This window comes from Bactrocera dorsalis, chromosome 3 (assembly GCF_023373825.1).
Source record: "Bactrocera dorsalis isolate Fly_Bdor chromosome 3, ASM2337382v1, whole genome shotgun sequence".
Classification (NCBI taxonomy): Eukaryota; Metazoa; Arthropoda; class Insecta; order Diptera; family Tephritidae; genus Bactrocera; species Bactrocera dorsalis.
The window spans coordinates 74,987,555-75,001,573 of NC_064305.1; the positions used below are offsets into that span (position 1 = coordinate 74,987,555).

General features: G+C 40.1%; 2 protein-coding genes across 2 annotated transcripts; one reads left to right on the forward strand and one right to left on the reverse strand.

Annotated features, from left to right (window-relative positions):
- The first annotated feature begins 377 nt into the window (after positions 1–377).
- LOC105224577 (endoplasmic reticulum metallopeptidase 1) lies at positions 378–10,248 on the forward strand. The gene is made up of 12 exons (XM_049451787.1): positions 378–527; positions 2,921–3,549; positions 3,609–3,811; positions 3,886–4,040; positions 5,762–6,151; positions 6,221–6,401; positions 6,459–6,643; positions 6,707–6,850; positions 6,901–7,000; positions 9,341–9,422; positions 9,490–9,790; positions 9,847–10,248. Exons 1-12 carry the CDS (start codon positions 525–527, stop codon positions 10,012–10,014), a joined length of 2,541 nt encoding a protein of 846 aa, XP_049307744.1. The 5' UTR covers positions 378–524; the 3' UTR covers positions 10,015–10,248.
- Positions 10,249–13,016: 2,768 nt separating this feature from the next.
- LOC125775294 (uncharacterized) lies at positions 13,017–13,799 on the reverse strand. The gene has a single exon (XM_049452744.1). The coding sequence runs from the start codon at positions 13,797–13,799 to the stop codon at positions 13,017–13,019; it is 783 nt and encodes a 260-aa protein (XP_049308701.1).
- Between the last annotated feature and the right edge of the window lie 220 nt (positions 13,800–14,019).

The following is a 14,019-nucleotide window of genomic DNA, read 5'->3' on the forward strand; positions in this document are numbered from 1 at the left end:
CATGATCGAAGAGATAAAGTAAAATTCGATCAAGGAGCTGAAGGCCATCCGAAAAGTGTTTCGAGGACTCGATATCTCGTTAGCATAATAGTATTACATCTGCTGGGGTTACTTTTAAGGCGACAAAATAAATATTGATGAATAATTACATAAATATTTTGCGTTTTATTTACACTTTCAATTTTGTCACAATGTATATAAAATTAACGGTACTTGAGCGTTATCACACAAGTGTCTTGATAATATATCACTTACAACTTCACTATCGCTATAATTAAGAATACAAGTACTTTAGATTTCACACTTAATCAATTTATAATTCGAACAACTCGTGATTTTGTGTGTTTTTTTCTCTCTCATATCGCTGCAATTTATAGTAACAATCTTATAAGAAAACCATGTTTCCATTCATCAAAACATTTATTTCGTCGTTAGTGCCGGTGTGAATAAGTTCATTTTTAGTGAGGAAATAATTCGGAAATACAACCAATCAACAATAGAGTGTGGATATTGAATATATATAAATGGTATATGCAATTAATGTATTAGTGAAATAAGGAACATAAATTTATAAACGCATATTTCAATACCATAACAACCGATAAAAAAGACATAATATATAGAACATTGTTCCCACGGCAGTCGGGTCTAAGTAACCGGCACGGCCCTGGGTTTTTATCCAGCCAAGGACTGTCAACTCGGCACCATCCCTCGAAATTACTTCATGAATGTTTTCTGCCGTTACCACAAAAACAAAAAATACGAATAAAAACAAGATTTGCAGTTACTCGAACATATACACATTGTTTAATCAAGTGATATGACATGAGAATTACTTGATAGATATACAGTGGGGCGAATTGATTTACAGGGAGCCAAAAAACTAGAAAAATCGCCTATGCAGCATGTGTTCTACGAATCATTCTGAAAAAAAAAGCCTAAAAAACTATCGGTCTAAAACCGGCGAGTTGTTGTTAAGACGAAGTTTTTTTTTGCCAGTTTTCATTATTTGTCGGAAACGGCCAGATTGGGCAACTATATCACATATCTCCCATACAACCGTTTTTCAGAATTTTTAACCTTCACCTTAAAAATCGCTGGCTCGAGCTCGGTTTTAGACCCATTTCCTCGTAGGCAAAGTTTTTTAGAATAATCTAAACAACATTTCCCTCAGTTTATAGAAAAAACCGGCCCGCTTTAATGTACAGTGAACTTGTGTGTGGGATTTTTGAAAAAAATTATTTTTATTGCTGTATGCCAATAAGAACATAAATATATCCTCAATTTTAGCATTGTAAATTTTGAGAAAAAAGTTTTCTCATCCGATTCGGGCAACAGTCTCTGATCGAAAAAGTTAAAAAAAAATTACAGAAGCAGTGCTTGAAAATTCTTGTGTTGGCATTAGAGAGATGGTATTTGAACATATCTTATAGGCTGAGTCAACCATTTTGATTAATATTTTGGATATAAAGCTTGTCAAAGCTAAACTCATACCAAAAGATGTGAAATTTTGCAAAAAGAATGTCGAGTAGAGGTCATCAAATGCACCATTATTGGTGACGAGATATTTTCTCTACGACTTTTCTTGCTTTCTCGCTGCAATAATCAAGACAATCGGCCGGCCGATCCATAATTACGTCGCACCAATATGATCGTCTGGACTGCAGTGGATGGCAGACGAGAAAGCTACAGACATGTCGGAATACTGCACTCCGGACTAGATGCCTCTTGATGTCTCCTATCAAAGTCCTGCACAGTGTACGAGTATGTAGCCCGTATGCTCCTAGCTAAGGAACATAATAAAGCTTTCGTAGAAATCACCCCTGCTGTCACCTGATTGTAGCGGAACCGCCTTCTAGAAGCATCAAAAGGTCCATCCCCAACAATACGCCGACCAGACTTCAGACACAACAACCTTCAGTAATGCACTAACCGCCATAACACATCCCCTACCTCTCAGTGTATGGCGTTCATGGAGTCAAACCACCACACATTGCAGACGACGTGCTCGAGTTGCCACGAGAATCGAGAGTGACCCTTGCGCAGCTTCGTTCTGGATACTGTAGCAGGTTAAACTCCTACCTATTCAGAATCGACCCTAACTTATCAAATATATGTCCAGCGTGCAACGAGTCCCGGCATGACTCTAATCACCTCTTTGCATACCCTGCCATTCCTACACATCTAAGAGAGAGGTGCTCTCCTTATGGTCCGACACCGTCGAAGGAGCACATTTCCTGGACCTACGATTGCATGACTTCGATGACAACTTATCTAATCCATACTAACCGAACGAGGACTAGGTAACCGTTACAATAGCAATAACATAGGGTCCTAGGATTGCGACATCGAGACTGCTCCTGACAGCCTGACAAATAGACGTGATTCATCGCCTAATGCATTTGAAGAGCTGAGAATGATTAGGTTTATAGGGATGTTACTTTCAGTACTTTCGGTTGGAGATCTTCTACTCGATTGCGAAGTAGACCTTATAGATAAATAGTTACCGCATATTCTTATTATTACATGGGAGTTCAAAAAAGCAGCTTTCTAGAGCAGTTAGGAAAAAATTTACGAGCTTTAGCTCTCTGGTTTCAGTGTTCTAATTGTTATTGTTGTCGTACCGGTAAAAAACTATCACCAAATATTTTTGTTTGAGAAATGTTACCGAATTGATAATTATTAATCATACACAAATCTTGGACCGTTCCGGTTATGGAGACTCGACTGACGTTAAAATGGCGATTCTGCTCGATTTGAGCTCTGCTATGGTAGCTACAAAATATTATTTCCAAAGTATATATCGATCTTAAAATTAAACCTGTATTACTCATCAAATATTTGTCAAAAACTATAATTATTGCGTTTTCTTTTCATCCGACAACTATTTTTCTTAATTTTTGTGAAAACGAATTTTTAGCTCAGGGGAAATGAAAAACTCAACTGGTATTATGCGGCTTGCTTCACTGCATTCTGGATAATGCTGTATGCGGCAATAGTGGTCAAACAGGTATATCACCTGCCCATACCGCTCACCCATAAGGATGCAGCAACCCACGCAGGCGAATTTATTGCTGAACGAGCTCAGGACTTCCTCCTTAAACTAACTAGTCTCGGTCCGAGGGTAGTCGGCAGTGAGGCAAATGAAGTGCAAGCGGTGAAATTACTAATGGATGAAATTAGTGAAATCGAAAACCAAAAGAGTGATTACTTTGATTTTGAAGTGGATAAACAAGTGGTCTCAGATCAATACTCAGCCACACGTTTGTACCAGAGCGTACAAAATGTGATGGTCAAACTGAGTGCCAGAACCAGTAAGAGTCCAAACTATTTACTCATAAATTCACATTTTGATTCCAAACCAACAAGTCCCGGTGCAAGTGATGATGGCGCAATGGTATCCGTTATGTTGGAGTTACTACGTGTACTGGCAGCATCCAATGGACCACTAGAACATCCGATAGTGTTTTTATTTAATGGCGCTGAGGAGGAGGTACTCTCTGGATCGGTCGGTTTTGTTCGCCAACACAAATGGGCAAAGAACTGCAAGTCTGAGCCGTAAAATATAATATAGAGTACATTTCTTAATTAATATTAATTTTTCAAAGGGTCGTAATCAACTTGGATGCCGCTGGCTCGGGCGGTCGTGAACTACTATTTCGTAGTGCTGCTAATAGCCCTTGGCTTATCAACTACTATAGCCGCGTGCCACATCCGTTCACCAATGTCCTGGCTGAGGAACTCTTTCAATTCAATTTAATACCATCTGATACAGATTTCCGAGTTTTTAGAAACTTTGGTCGTATGCAGGGTTGGTGTGCTTCCATTATTGTCATGATTTATAAATGTTTACATTCCAAATAAGTAAATTTGTAATTCTTACAGGTCTTGATTTGGCTTATGCTTATAACGGTTATGTTTATCATACAAAATTCGATAGCTTTAGTGTTTTTCCGAAAGCCTCCCTCCAAAATACCGGCGATAATGTGCTAAGTTTGGCGAAATCTATCGGTAATGCGCCTGAAATGAGGAATACCATGGTAAGTAAGCACGTTTTGAGTCAAGGACTCGAATTTTAAAATTTCGGTCTAATCTTCTCCTTCTTTACTGGCGTGAACACCGCTTACGCGGGTACCGCCGAGTTCGGACGACAAGACTTAGCCATCGTAGCAGAACTATATCAATGTCTTCGTATAATTAAATAATACAGCTCACCGTTCCATCGAATGCGATTTTCGCCGTGACCAACTCGCATGGGATCATACTTCTTCCACAGAACCTTTCTCTCGAAATCTCGTAACGTCGACTCATCAGTTCAGTCAGTTGTCAACGTCCATGCCTCTGCACCATATAGCTTACGGTAATAATGAGTGACTTATAAAGTTTGGTATTTGTTCGTCAAGAGAGGATGCTTATCCCACAACAGATTGTGGTTGATTGTTGGGTCCCCCTTTTTGTGAATTGGGCAAAGGACGCTTAAATTCTAATCATCGGGCATGCTTTCGTTTGACCATATTCTACAAAAAAGCTGATGTATGCTCCTTATCAGTTTTTGCCGCCGTGTTTGAATAGCTATTCGGCAATCCATCGCCCCGCCGCTTTGCTGCTCCATTGTCATCGATTGGGGAATCGGGTTCGCCATCTCCTGATTTTATGCCTTTGCTGCCATTCCGCAGGCTGGAGAATTGTTCGCTCTGGTCATCGGTTACTAGATCACCTCTGAGGGTTCTAGAAGAGTATGTTCTGATGTTGAAACCCTCTATTAGTCGCCGCATCTTTTCGTAGAATTTTCGAGGATTACCCTTATCGGCCAGGTTGTCAAGCTGTTCCTACTCACGCATTTCGGCCTTTTTCTTTTTCAGTCTGCAAATGTGTTTCGCTTCCCTATTCCATTCCACACGTGTTGTGGTCTATCCTAACGTTTCGAGGTAAGCAGATTGTTTTCTCTCCGCTGCAACACTGCACTCCTCATCGTACTTTTGCTTTTACGAAAACCAAAGGTTTCGTTTGCAGCTGTACGTAAGGAGCTTGAAATGCCGTCCCACAGTTTCCTTATACCCAGTTGCTAATGAGTGCTCTCAGAGAGCAGGAGTGCAAGTTGAGAAGAAAACTGTTCGGCTGTCTGTTGTGATTGCAGCTTCCCGACGTTCAACCTTCCTTGTGTTTGTTGACGTGCGTTTTTTTCTGCACAGAGGCGGGTGCGTATTTTTACTGCAACAAGGTAGTAATCCGAGTCGAAAGGACCACAGAGACGTATTTTCTGTCTATCACAACATGATCGATCTGGTTGGAGAATTTTCCATACGGAGACAGCTAGGTGGCTTGATGAATTTTCTTATGCTGGAATCTAGTCCTACAGATAACCATATTTCGGGCCCCGGTGAAGCCTATTGTTAAAGTCGCCAAGCACTATATTTACATCGTGGCGGGGCAGCTCTCATAGGTTCACTCTAAGCGCTCATAGAAGGCATCTTGGTCACATCGTTCTTCTCTTCCGTCGGGAGGTGGTCGCAAATCAGCGATATGGTAAAGACCTTCACTTTGATGTTCATCCACCGGAGTGAAAGCGAGGACTCGGCGACGGAGTCTCTCTCCCACCACGAACCCCACACCGAAATGCGCTCCTTTATATGGCCACTGTAATAAATGTCACAAAGACCTACTTGTTTTAGTGTGTTAGTCCTTGTTTTCGAAACTCCTTCGTGACAGTTCGTAATACAGAGCATTATTAATAATATTTTCCTTTATTTTTATTCCTCAGACTAGTAACTACCAACCTGAATATTTAATTTTCTTCGATTTCCTCGGCTGGTTTGTGCTTTCTTATACGCTGAACACCAGCATTATCATCAATCTGGTTGTATGTGCGGCCGCTTTGGTAGCGATCGCAATTTCACTTTATTTTGTTGCCACGAAAGCAAATCTAAGCTGGCTTCCATTCACCACGTATTGCCTACACACACTAATCATACAAATACTCTCACTCGTATTGGCTACTGGCATACCGTTACTCATCGCCTACTTCATGGATATTATAGGGTGTTCCATGTCGTGGTTCTCTGCAAATTGGTTAATATGCGGTCTTTACTTTTGTCCAGCATTTTTCGCTTTGGGCATTTGCCCCGCAATATTCCTGGAAAGTACAAAGAAAGTAAGTTAACACCGTTATAATGTTTAGCAGCGTTTTTATTGATTTTTGTGGAATGTTTATCTTTTCCAGCACGTGCTTAGTTTGAATTTTCGTATACAGTTATTCATGCACTCACATTGTCTGCTGCTAATTATTTTAACGATCACTTTAACATTTTTGCATATTCGTTCGGCTTATATGTGCATGTTGCCGGTATTTTTTTATGCAGCAGCTTTGATTGTTAATTTAATAACACAACTGCATTATATCGGTAAGTGCTGTTAGTTGCAGTGTTAGTACACTGACTTTATAATCTAATGTCACGCAGGTCATTGGTTTGCCATTCCCGTTATAATGAGTCAAATAATGCCGTTCATGTATTTTACATATATTGCGGAGTATATATTTTTCATATTAATACCGGTAAGTGGGCGCAATGGCAGTTCGACCAATCCGGATTTAGTAATTTCTTTGGTTGCCATTATAATTACGATTCTATGCAGTGGATTTTTGGTAAGACAATTATTAATTATTACACATTTCCTTGACAAATTTTGATTTTTCTGATTTCGCCAGATACCACTGTATTTTTTGTTTCGCAAGGCACGTTCGATCATAACTTGCTTCTTGGCTGCCACTGTAGTTTTCATTATATTAGCTTCCACTCCGATAGGCGCACCCTATACCGCACAATTAGCACCACAGCGTTATTCAATTCAGGTAAGTTTCGACAATCAAATAAGCAAACTTACGGTTTATTTGTTTACCAGCACACAAATCAAATATATCATAACCTCGATGGCAGTACACGCAGCAACGAGTCGGCGATATATGTCTATCAACAAGATCGACATACTGAGACAGCGGAAGGTAAGATGTTCCCGAAGGGGTAAACATTTTTAGTAACAGAATATATTAAAAATATTCAAACTCGTATTCAACCACAAAAGAGTTTAAAAGGTTGGAAGATTTTATAAGACATTGTACTTAACCGAAAAGTTTAACCTTTGTCGACTTAAATTTATTGTAGAAGAAATCATACCGCACTTTAAAGCCTATATTCTTTGGAAAAAGAGAGAACAATGAAAAGCGTTAACTTTGGCTGTAGGGAAGCTGTAGTACTTCTTCTTTACTGGTGAAGAAGCGAAACCAAGTCCTTCTCCGCCTGGTCTTTCCAACGGACTGGTGGTCCACTGAAGGCATTCCTGCTGTTCTCTCTCTACCTTCTTCTCCCTTTATGTCCCGGCATCCACACTGATAGGCGGTTCAGTCTTTCTATGCACTCCTCTACTAAAAGCGATTTAACTACATATGCTGAGATCGCTTTTAGAGCTGCTTGGCTGTCGCTAAGAATGGCTATACGCGGGCTGCTATATATATTTCTGGCCTAATAATGAAAATAGGAATATTTATCAACGAAAATGGTTTTTTTTTTCGTTGGATTTGGCTCGTCTTGGAAGACCCACACGGTCGATTGCTGTTTTGTTTCGGGCTCATACGCATAGATCCATGATTCGTCACCTGTGACGATCTTATAAACGTCTTTTGAAGCACCGTGATCGTATTTTTTCAGCATTTCTTTACACCAATCCACACGAGCCTTTTTTGAGCGATTGTCAAATTGTGCGGGATCCAACGAGAACAAACCTTTTTTACGGCCAGGTGTTCATGCAATATCGAATGTATGCTGGTGGGAGAAATGCATAGGCATGCCTCTATCTGAAGGTATGTTACATGACGGTCTTGCATTATCAGTTCACGTACGGCATCGATGTTTTCTGGCACAACGGCTGTTTTTGGACGACCTTCACGGAATTCGTCTTTGAGCGAGCGTCGGCCACGATTGAATTCGTTGTAACAGTTTTTCACAGTGCTATAGGATAGTGCTTCATAGCCATACAAAGATTTTAGTTCATCGATGCACTCTTGTCGTGATAATCCACGTCGAAAGTTGTGAAAAATAATCGCACGAAAATGTTCACGAGTTGATTCCATTTTTTGGTCGAGATGAATTTTTTAATCACTGTAAATAAAACAATTCACGATTAAATGACAAAACGTTCTGAGTGATGTTATGCTAAAAGATGTCAAACTTTCCAATGGAAATGTCAGATTGCGCCTGACAACACTTAGTGTTGCCTAGTCCAGAAATATACATATATAGCAGCCTATGTACGCTGGTTGCCATAGTTTCGGTAAAGATTGAGTTCTACGCACTGAGATAGCAAAAACTTCTGCTTGAAAAATGCTTGGAAAGCGTCCCATTGGTATGGATAGCTTGATATGAGATCCCGCAATGCCTTTTTCAATGCCTTCCGGTGTTATCGAGCCGTCAGTGTACCACTGGATAGTACTGTATCTCAGCAGTATCTCAAACGTGGAACTCAACTGATAGGATAATAATAGTGCGGCTTTAGACAAAAATTTACTTTGTTGAATTTTTCGAAAAAGTTGTGACTACTTAAAATGGCCTTAAACAATTGTAACATATCAGTTATAATTTGACAAAACCTTTCCAAGCCGCTTAGTACCGCATTTGGGAATAAATATTTGGGCACTGCAACCAAATATATGACTAGTTTAAGGACAAATAGAAAGGATCTACTGGTGAATGAAAGATACACCAGAATTTTTCTGTGATCAAATAAACATAGCGTCTGACTATGACGGTCGAATGGAATCTTAAGCTCCAGTTATGTTTAAATTTTGATCCTAGCCCGAGATAGCGGAGAAATGGTAGGCTCCATAGTCGTTCGAAACAGCGCCTGACTCCTATTGAGATCGCAATTTATATCAAACTTTCAAGCTCCATATCCTTCATTTTCATAATATTTTCGATAGTTGAAGAGGTCGAAGGTCGTCCTGAACGAGGCATGTTTTCAACGATCTCTCGACCGTCTTTGAAGGATTTTTACCACTTGTAGGCTTGTGTTATTGATAAAACTTAATCAGCGTAAGTCTTTTCCAACATTCCCAACGACTCCGCTCACGTAATTTGGTAAGAAATACAAAACTTTAGACACATTTTCTGTTCGATATTTTTATCCATTGTAAAAATCGCAACGCACTACTGACAATGGGTAATTATTTCTAGAGAACTTTAGCAGTTATTACTAGACGCGCAAATGTTTTTTTTATAGGGACATCATATACTTAGACATATATTTGTATAGAATAAACTACACACAATTACACCAAATACATTTTCAGACGTGATAAACCGCTTCGGAGCAATCTATGAAGCCAGCGTTGTGTGCAACGATCCATCGACTTGTCTACAAAACAGGCCCAGGTTAGTTCCACATACATTACAAAATTCATTAATGTGAGTTTTAGTTCAAATTATTTATTCCTTTTAGCATTTTCTATTCACCGAACAGTTTGTGGCTACCCGTCAATGAGTCACCGATTATACCCCGTGAAAAACCCGTGCTAACGCTTACTTCCACAACTGTTTTGAATTCAACCAATACGCGACGTTACAATTATACTTTAACCGGACCAGATCACATGGCGATTTTTATTGAACCGAAAACGCCGGCCAAAATCGTGAATTGGTCCTTTGATGAAGCAATATTGGCCACAGGAAGAAAGAATTTTGCCATCACATTTTCATATGGCGTAGATAGCAAGGCCTTTGAGTTCTTTATAGATTTAGAGGTTTGTTATTTGATACAGTGATCATGCGCGCTAATTTTATCCGCTTCTAATTTTAGCACACCACCAATAATGGAAGCTTGGGTAATTTAGAAATTGGTATTGCTGGTAATTGGATACACCAAAAAATTCAACGCGCTCAAATTTATGAAGAATTCTTAAAGAGTTTTCCGGATTATGTAGCAAGCGTCAGCTGGATTGCCAGCTATGAAAGTTGGCTATTTTAATGTCTATGTTTATTAAGACTTAGGTTAGATTAGGTTATACTGACCTACAGGTCCTTAATAAAGTTGAAGTTCTGTTTAATTTGAGGTAAAGTAATTATCATATATGAGACCAACGCTTTTTACAAACTTTAGGAGCTACTTGATATCTAACTTTAATACTTCGTCAAGTCCTTTAATGGCTAACAATGAAAAATAAAAAAGATTTAAAATAAAGTCGAACACAAGAAAAAGTTATCTTAAATGTTTTCTTAACGAGCTATGAAATAATGTTTTAACGATGGCCAAACCAGGATTGACGGTTAGAAAGCATTCGCTATGTATTTGGAGAGATTTGGTAGAGAATCATCTAGAATGAATTGCTCGGCTTCAGACAAACTCTTAAATCGGACATGTACTGTAAACAATTGGACCCTATGAAGGAAGTATTCGCCCAGAAACTGCCAACTTTGGCCAATAGGAGTGAAATCGTACTCTATCACGACAACTTCAGACCACACACATCTAAAGTGCCTCACCTCTGAGAGCTTGGTTCGCAGGTGCGCCACCTCCCAGCTTGTAGTCCAGATCAAGTGATTAATATCTGCTACTACCTGTGCCGAATGATTTTGCTCGTGAAAAATTCTCGTGAAAAAATCTTTTCTTTTAATTTTAACCCCAAAATAAAAAAAAAGTTACGTATTTGGCCTAAAGCGGATCATTCTAAAGTATTAATAATGTCCTTTTTGATTTCAAAACTCCAAGATCGTGTGCCGGAGCCACTCTTCGAACTTATTACAAATCAGTCATCTAATTTTTATTCCATCAATATCCGGCCGCTTGATCGTAAGTATGAGAGCCTAGATGTTTCATCTTCAGACTAGCGTAAGCTGTAAAGTCAAGAAGAAATTGACGAGATTTCTCTGCTCTATTCTTTTTCAGATGTATGTATTTTAGCTTAAGCAAAGCATAAACTTAAAACGTTGCCTACTCTTGGGCGTAATATCAAGTTAGCCATAAATCACTCAAGTATGTATACATTGATTGATAAAAAATAGGTTGAATGAGTGCATAAGTAGAAGCAGAAATATTTGTGAAAAATTAACTCATTAGAAATAACGGGTGTTTTTTTAGAGTTGATCTCTGGTTGGTAAAGGCCAGCTGTTACTTGATTTGTACTCAGTACGGTTTGTCATCTTATGATAATTGAATTTTTTCCGGAACAACCTTTGGAAATCGTGCCAATTTATTGTGGTTTGATTCGCAAGACGCATCGCACGCTGAGTCAAATACTCTGTCGGCATAAGAAAAGGCGTTAATTCTAACAATCACAGATCGGTTTTATGCCACGTTCAATCTACTAGATAATACGCATCCTCAGAGATTCCATACCAAGAGTCTAGTACATTTAATACCCATGGGCTATTTTTTGTATATGAAGTCGTTGTCTAAGTAGAGACGATTGACGCCATAGAAGAGAATATTCGGAGCCTCATTGCCAACATACATATACGTAAGCCTGGAGAAGATCGACATCCACCACCATTTATCGATTTCAAACCGCTTGATCACAACCATAAACTCCGTCAGAATTGCGAAGGACCTCATCGAGCCGTTCGATACCAGACAAGATATTAGACAAGATGATTCTCTCTCGTGTGTCTTCTTCAATATAATACTGGAAAATTTGATAAGTCCAGCTAATCTGAACCGTAGTAACTAGTAGTCTAAGCCTGGAGATCAAGCGCATGGGCGATGACGAACTGTGATAAGAAAGTTTTCGGAGTATTCGAGAGAACCGTTCTCCGCAAGATCTTTGGAGCCGTACACGTAAACGATATATATGAAGCGGATTTCCTAATTGCAAAACTTAAATAAAACTTTTTATGTCGAGTGGTTAATTTAAAACTTTTATTTATTTCGTTACTCAACTTGGTTATAGGAATTGGTTAAGTTTCGCGAGTCGTTGAAACACGTGTGTGCTTAGCAAGCGCAAAAGATAGAAGAAAGATATCTTCTGTATGCATTGCAGACAAAGCGGGCGCTGACACGAAGGACCGTGGAAACGTCAGTAATGAAGGAAATTCGTCAGGGCTGCATTTTGGTAATGTGGTTGCCACCACATGTCTCCCCTTCTTTGTGAAATAAATTAGGTTGCGAAATGAACGTGTTTTTTTGTTTTTCCCTTGTTCTAACGTTTTGGCCTGCTGCGTCCGAGTGGTCGAGTGTTCCTTGATCATTCGCTACGATGTACGCCGGTTTCAAACGATCGATAGAAACTGGGATGTCTTTTCCATTGATGTGAACGGTGAAATACTTGGCGTATCGGGCCGCGACTCGGTATGGGCCGTCGTATGGATGGCTAAATGAAGGACCAATTTGTCCGCGGCGGACAAAAACGTGGCTAGTGTGATCCAAGTCCTTGAATTTAAAAACGCGATACTTAGCGTGGCGTGACATTTCTGCAGGTGTAAGTCCACGTGCTTTGCTTGATACAGGAGGTCCCTCCGTAGTTTTGATATAATGTCGAGTTTGGTGTTTGGTGAATTTTGGTAGGCCGTCTGGTTTGGTTACGTCAGGGAATTCTGAAAGTAATTTCCAAAATGGTGTTGAATGATCAATTTGTAAAGTTTTGATTGAATACGACTTAACAAAAGGGGTGTTGCCCCGTGAAGATAACTGAGTTTTCTGGTCTATTATGCGTTTATGTTTCAGATCAACGATGAGACCGAAATGGCTGAGAAAATCTGCTCCGATGATAGGTCGTGGAACATCAGCTAAGACAAAACGCCAGGTTAATTCTTTTTGAAGACCAAAATCGGGGGTTTTAAAGGCGCATCCGTATGTGTTGATAATTGTGCCGTTGGCGGCATAGAGTTGGTAATTGAGTGGTTTCTGAAAACGAGTTGATTGATTGTACGGGAAAACTGAGAGGTCGGAGCCTGTGTCGATTAAAAATTGAACGTTTGTGGACAGGTCTTTTACGAAAAGGCGGCATGAGGCTGCAGGGGAGTCGACTGCCGCTACTAACGACTCCTGTTGAAGTTTTCCTCGTATTTGCATCCGGTTGTACATTTTTGCGCGTTGGCGCCAAACTTGGCGTGGTACCAGCAAAGCCCTCCGGATGAAGTTGCTGGTAGCACGCGAGATCTGCTACGTGATCTAGGCCGTTGCCGAACGGTCCGTTCCCGTGAGCGCGCTACGATTGCTGAAAGTTCTGCTAGGTGTTCTGCCAAGGCTGCTACTTGCGTCTCCAGGTCTGAAACAGCTGCTATGGCGGCCGGTTTAATCACCTCGTGAAGCTTGTCGGCTGCAGCCCCGAGTTTATTGAGATCAGCCTGTTCCTGTATGACGAGGCATGCGCGCATTTGAGGAGGAAGGTGTGATAGCCATCGCGCCTTGAGAACTTCCTCATCAATGTCCGGGACGAGACTACGGAGATGACGCAGGTGTTGAGATGGAGTTTTGTCACCTAGGCACTCTCCATCCAATAATTGTATAAGGTTAGCTTCTTTAGATTTTGAGAAGCGTGCAATAAGTGCCTCTTTGAGTTCTCTATATGGATTGGTAATAGGTGGTGCCAAAATTATATCTTCGACTGTGGAGGCTGATCTAGTGTCAATTAAAGGCACGACCACGTGGAATTTGTCGACTTCTGTTAGAATGCTCCGCATTCTGAATTGCGACTCGAGTTGCGCAAACCACAACGCAGGTTTTTCGCTGTAAAATGGTGGAGCTTTGATGGAGATTTCCCTAGAAATCTGAATGTTTGATTGCGACGGAGCGCTGATTGAGTCGTCCAGAGACATTTTGCGTTGAAATGTGGTGTTGAAAGTGCGATTGCAGCGTTAATTTAGGTTATGGCTGCTTGAAATGTTCCTAACTTGCGGGGTCACCAATTGAAGCGGATTTCTTAATTGCAAAACTTAAATAAAACTTTTTATGTCGAGTGGTTAATTTAAAACTTTTATTTATATCGTTACTCAACTTGGTTATAGGAATTGGTTAAGTTTCGCGAGTCGTTGAAAC

What these genes read in the sequence shown, in the direction of transcription:
- LOC105224577 (XM_049451787.1), top strand. An exon ending in AAATGGGCAAAGAACTGCAA is followed by an intron (nt 3,550 to 3,608) that starts GTCTGAGCCGTA and finishes AATTTTTCAAAG; the next exon opens with GGTCGTAATCAACTTGGATG. An exon ending in CTGAAATGAGGAATACCATG is followed by an intron (nt 4,041 to 5,761) that starts GTAAGTAAGCAC and finishes TTTATTCCTCAG; the next exon opens with ACTAGTAACTACCAACCTGA.
- LOC125775294 (XM_049452744.1), bottom strand. Translation starts at nt 13,799, where the DNA reads ATGTCTCTGGACGACTCAATCAGCGCTCCGTCGCAATCAAACATTCAG.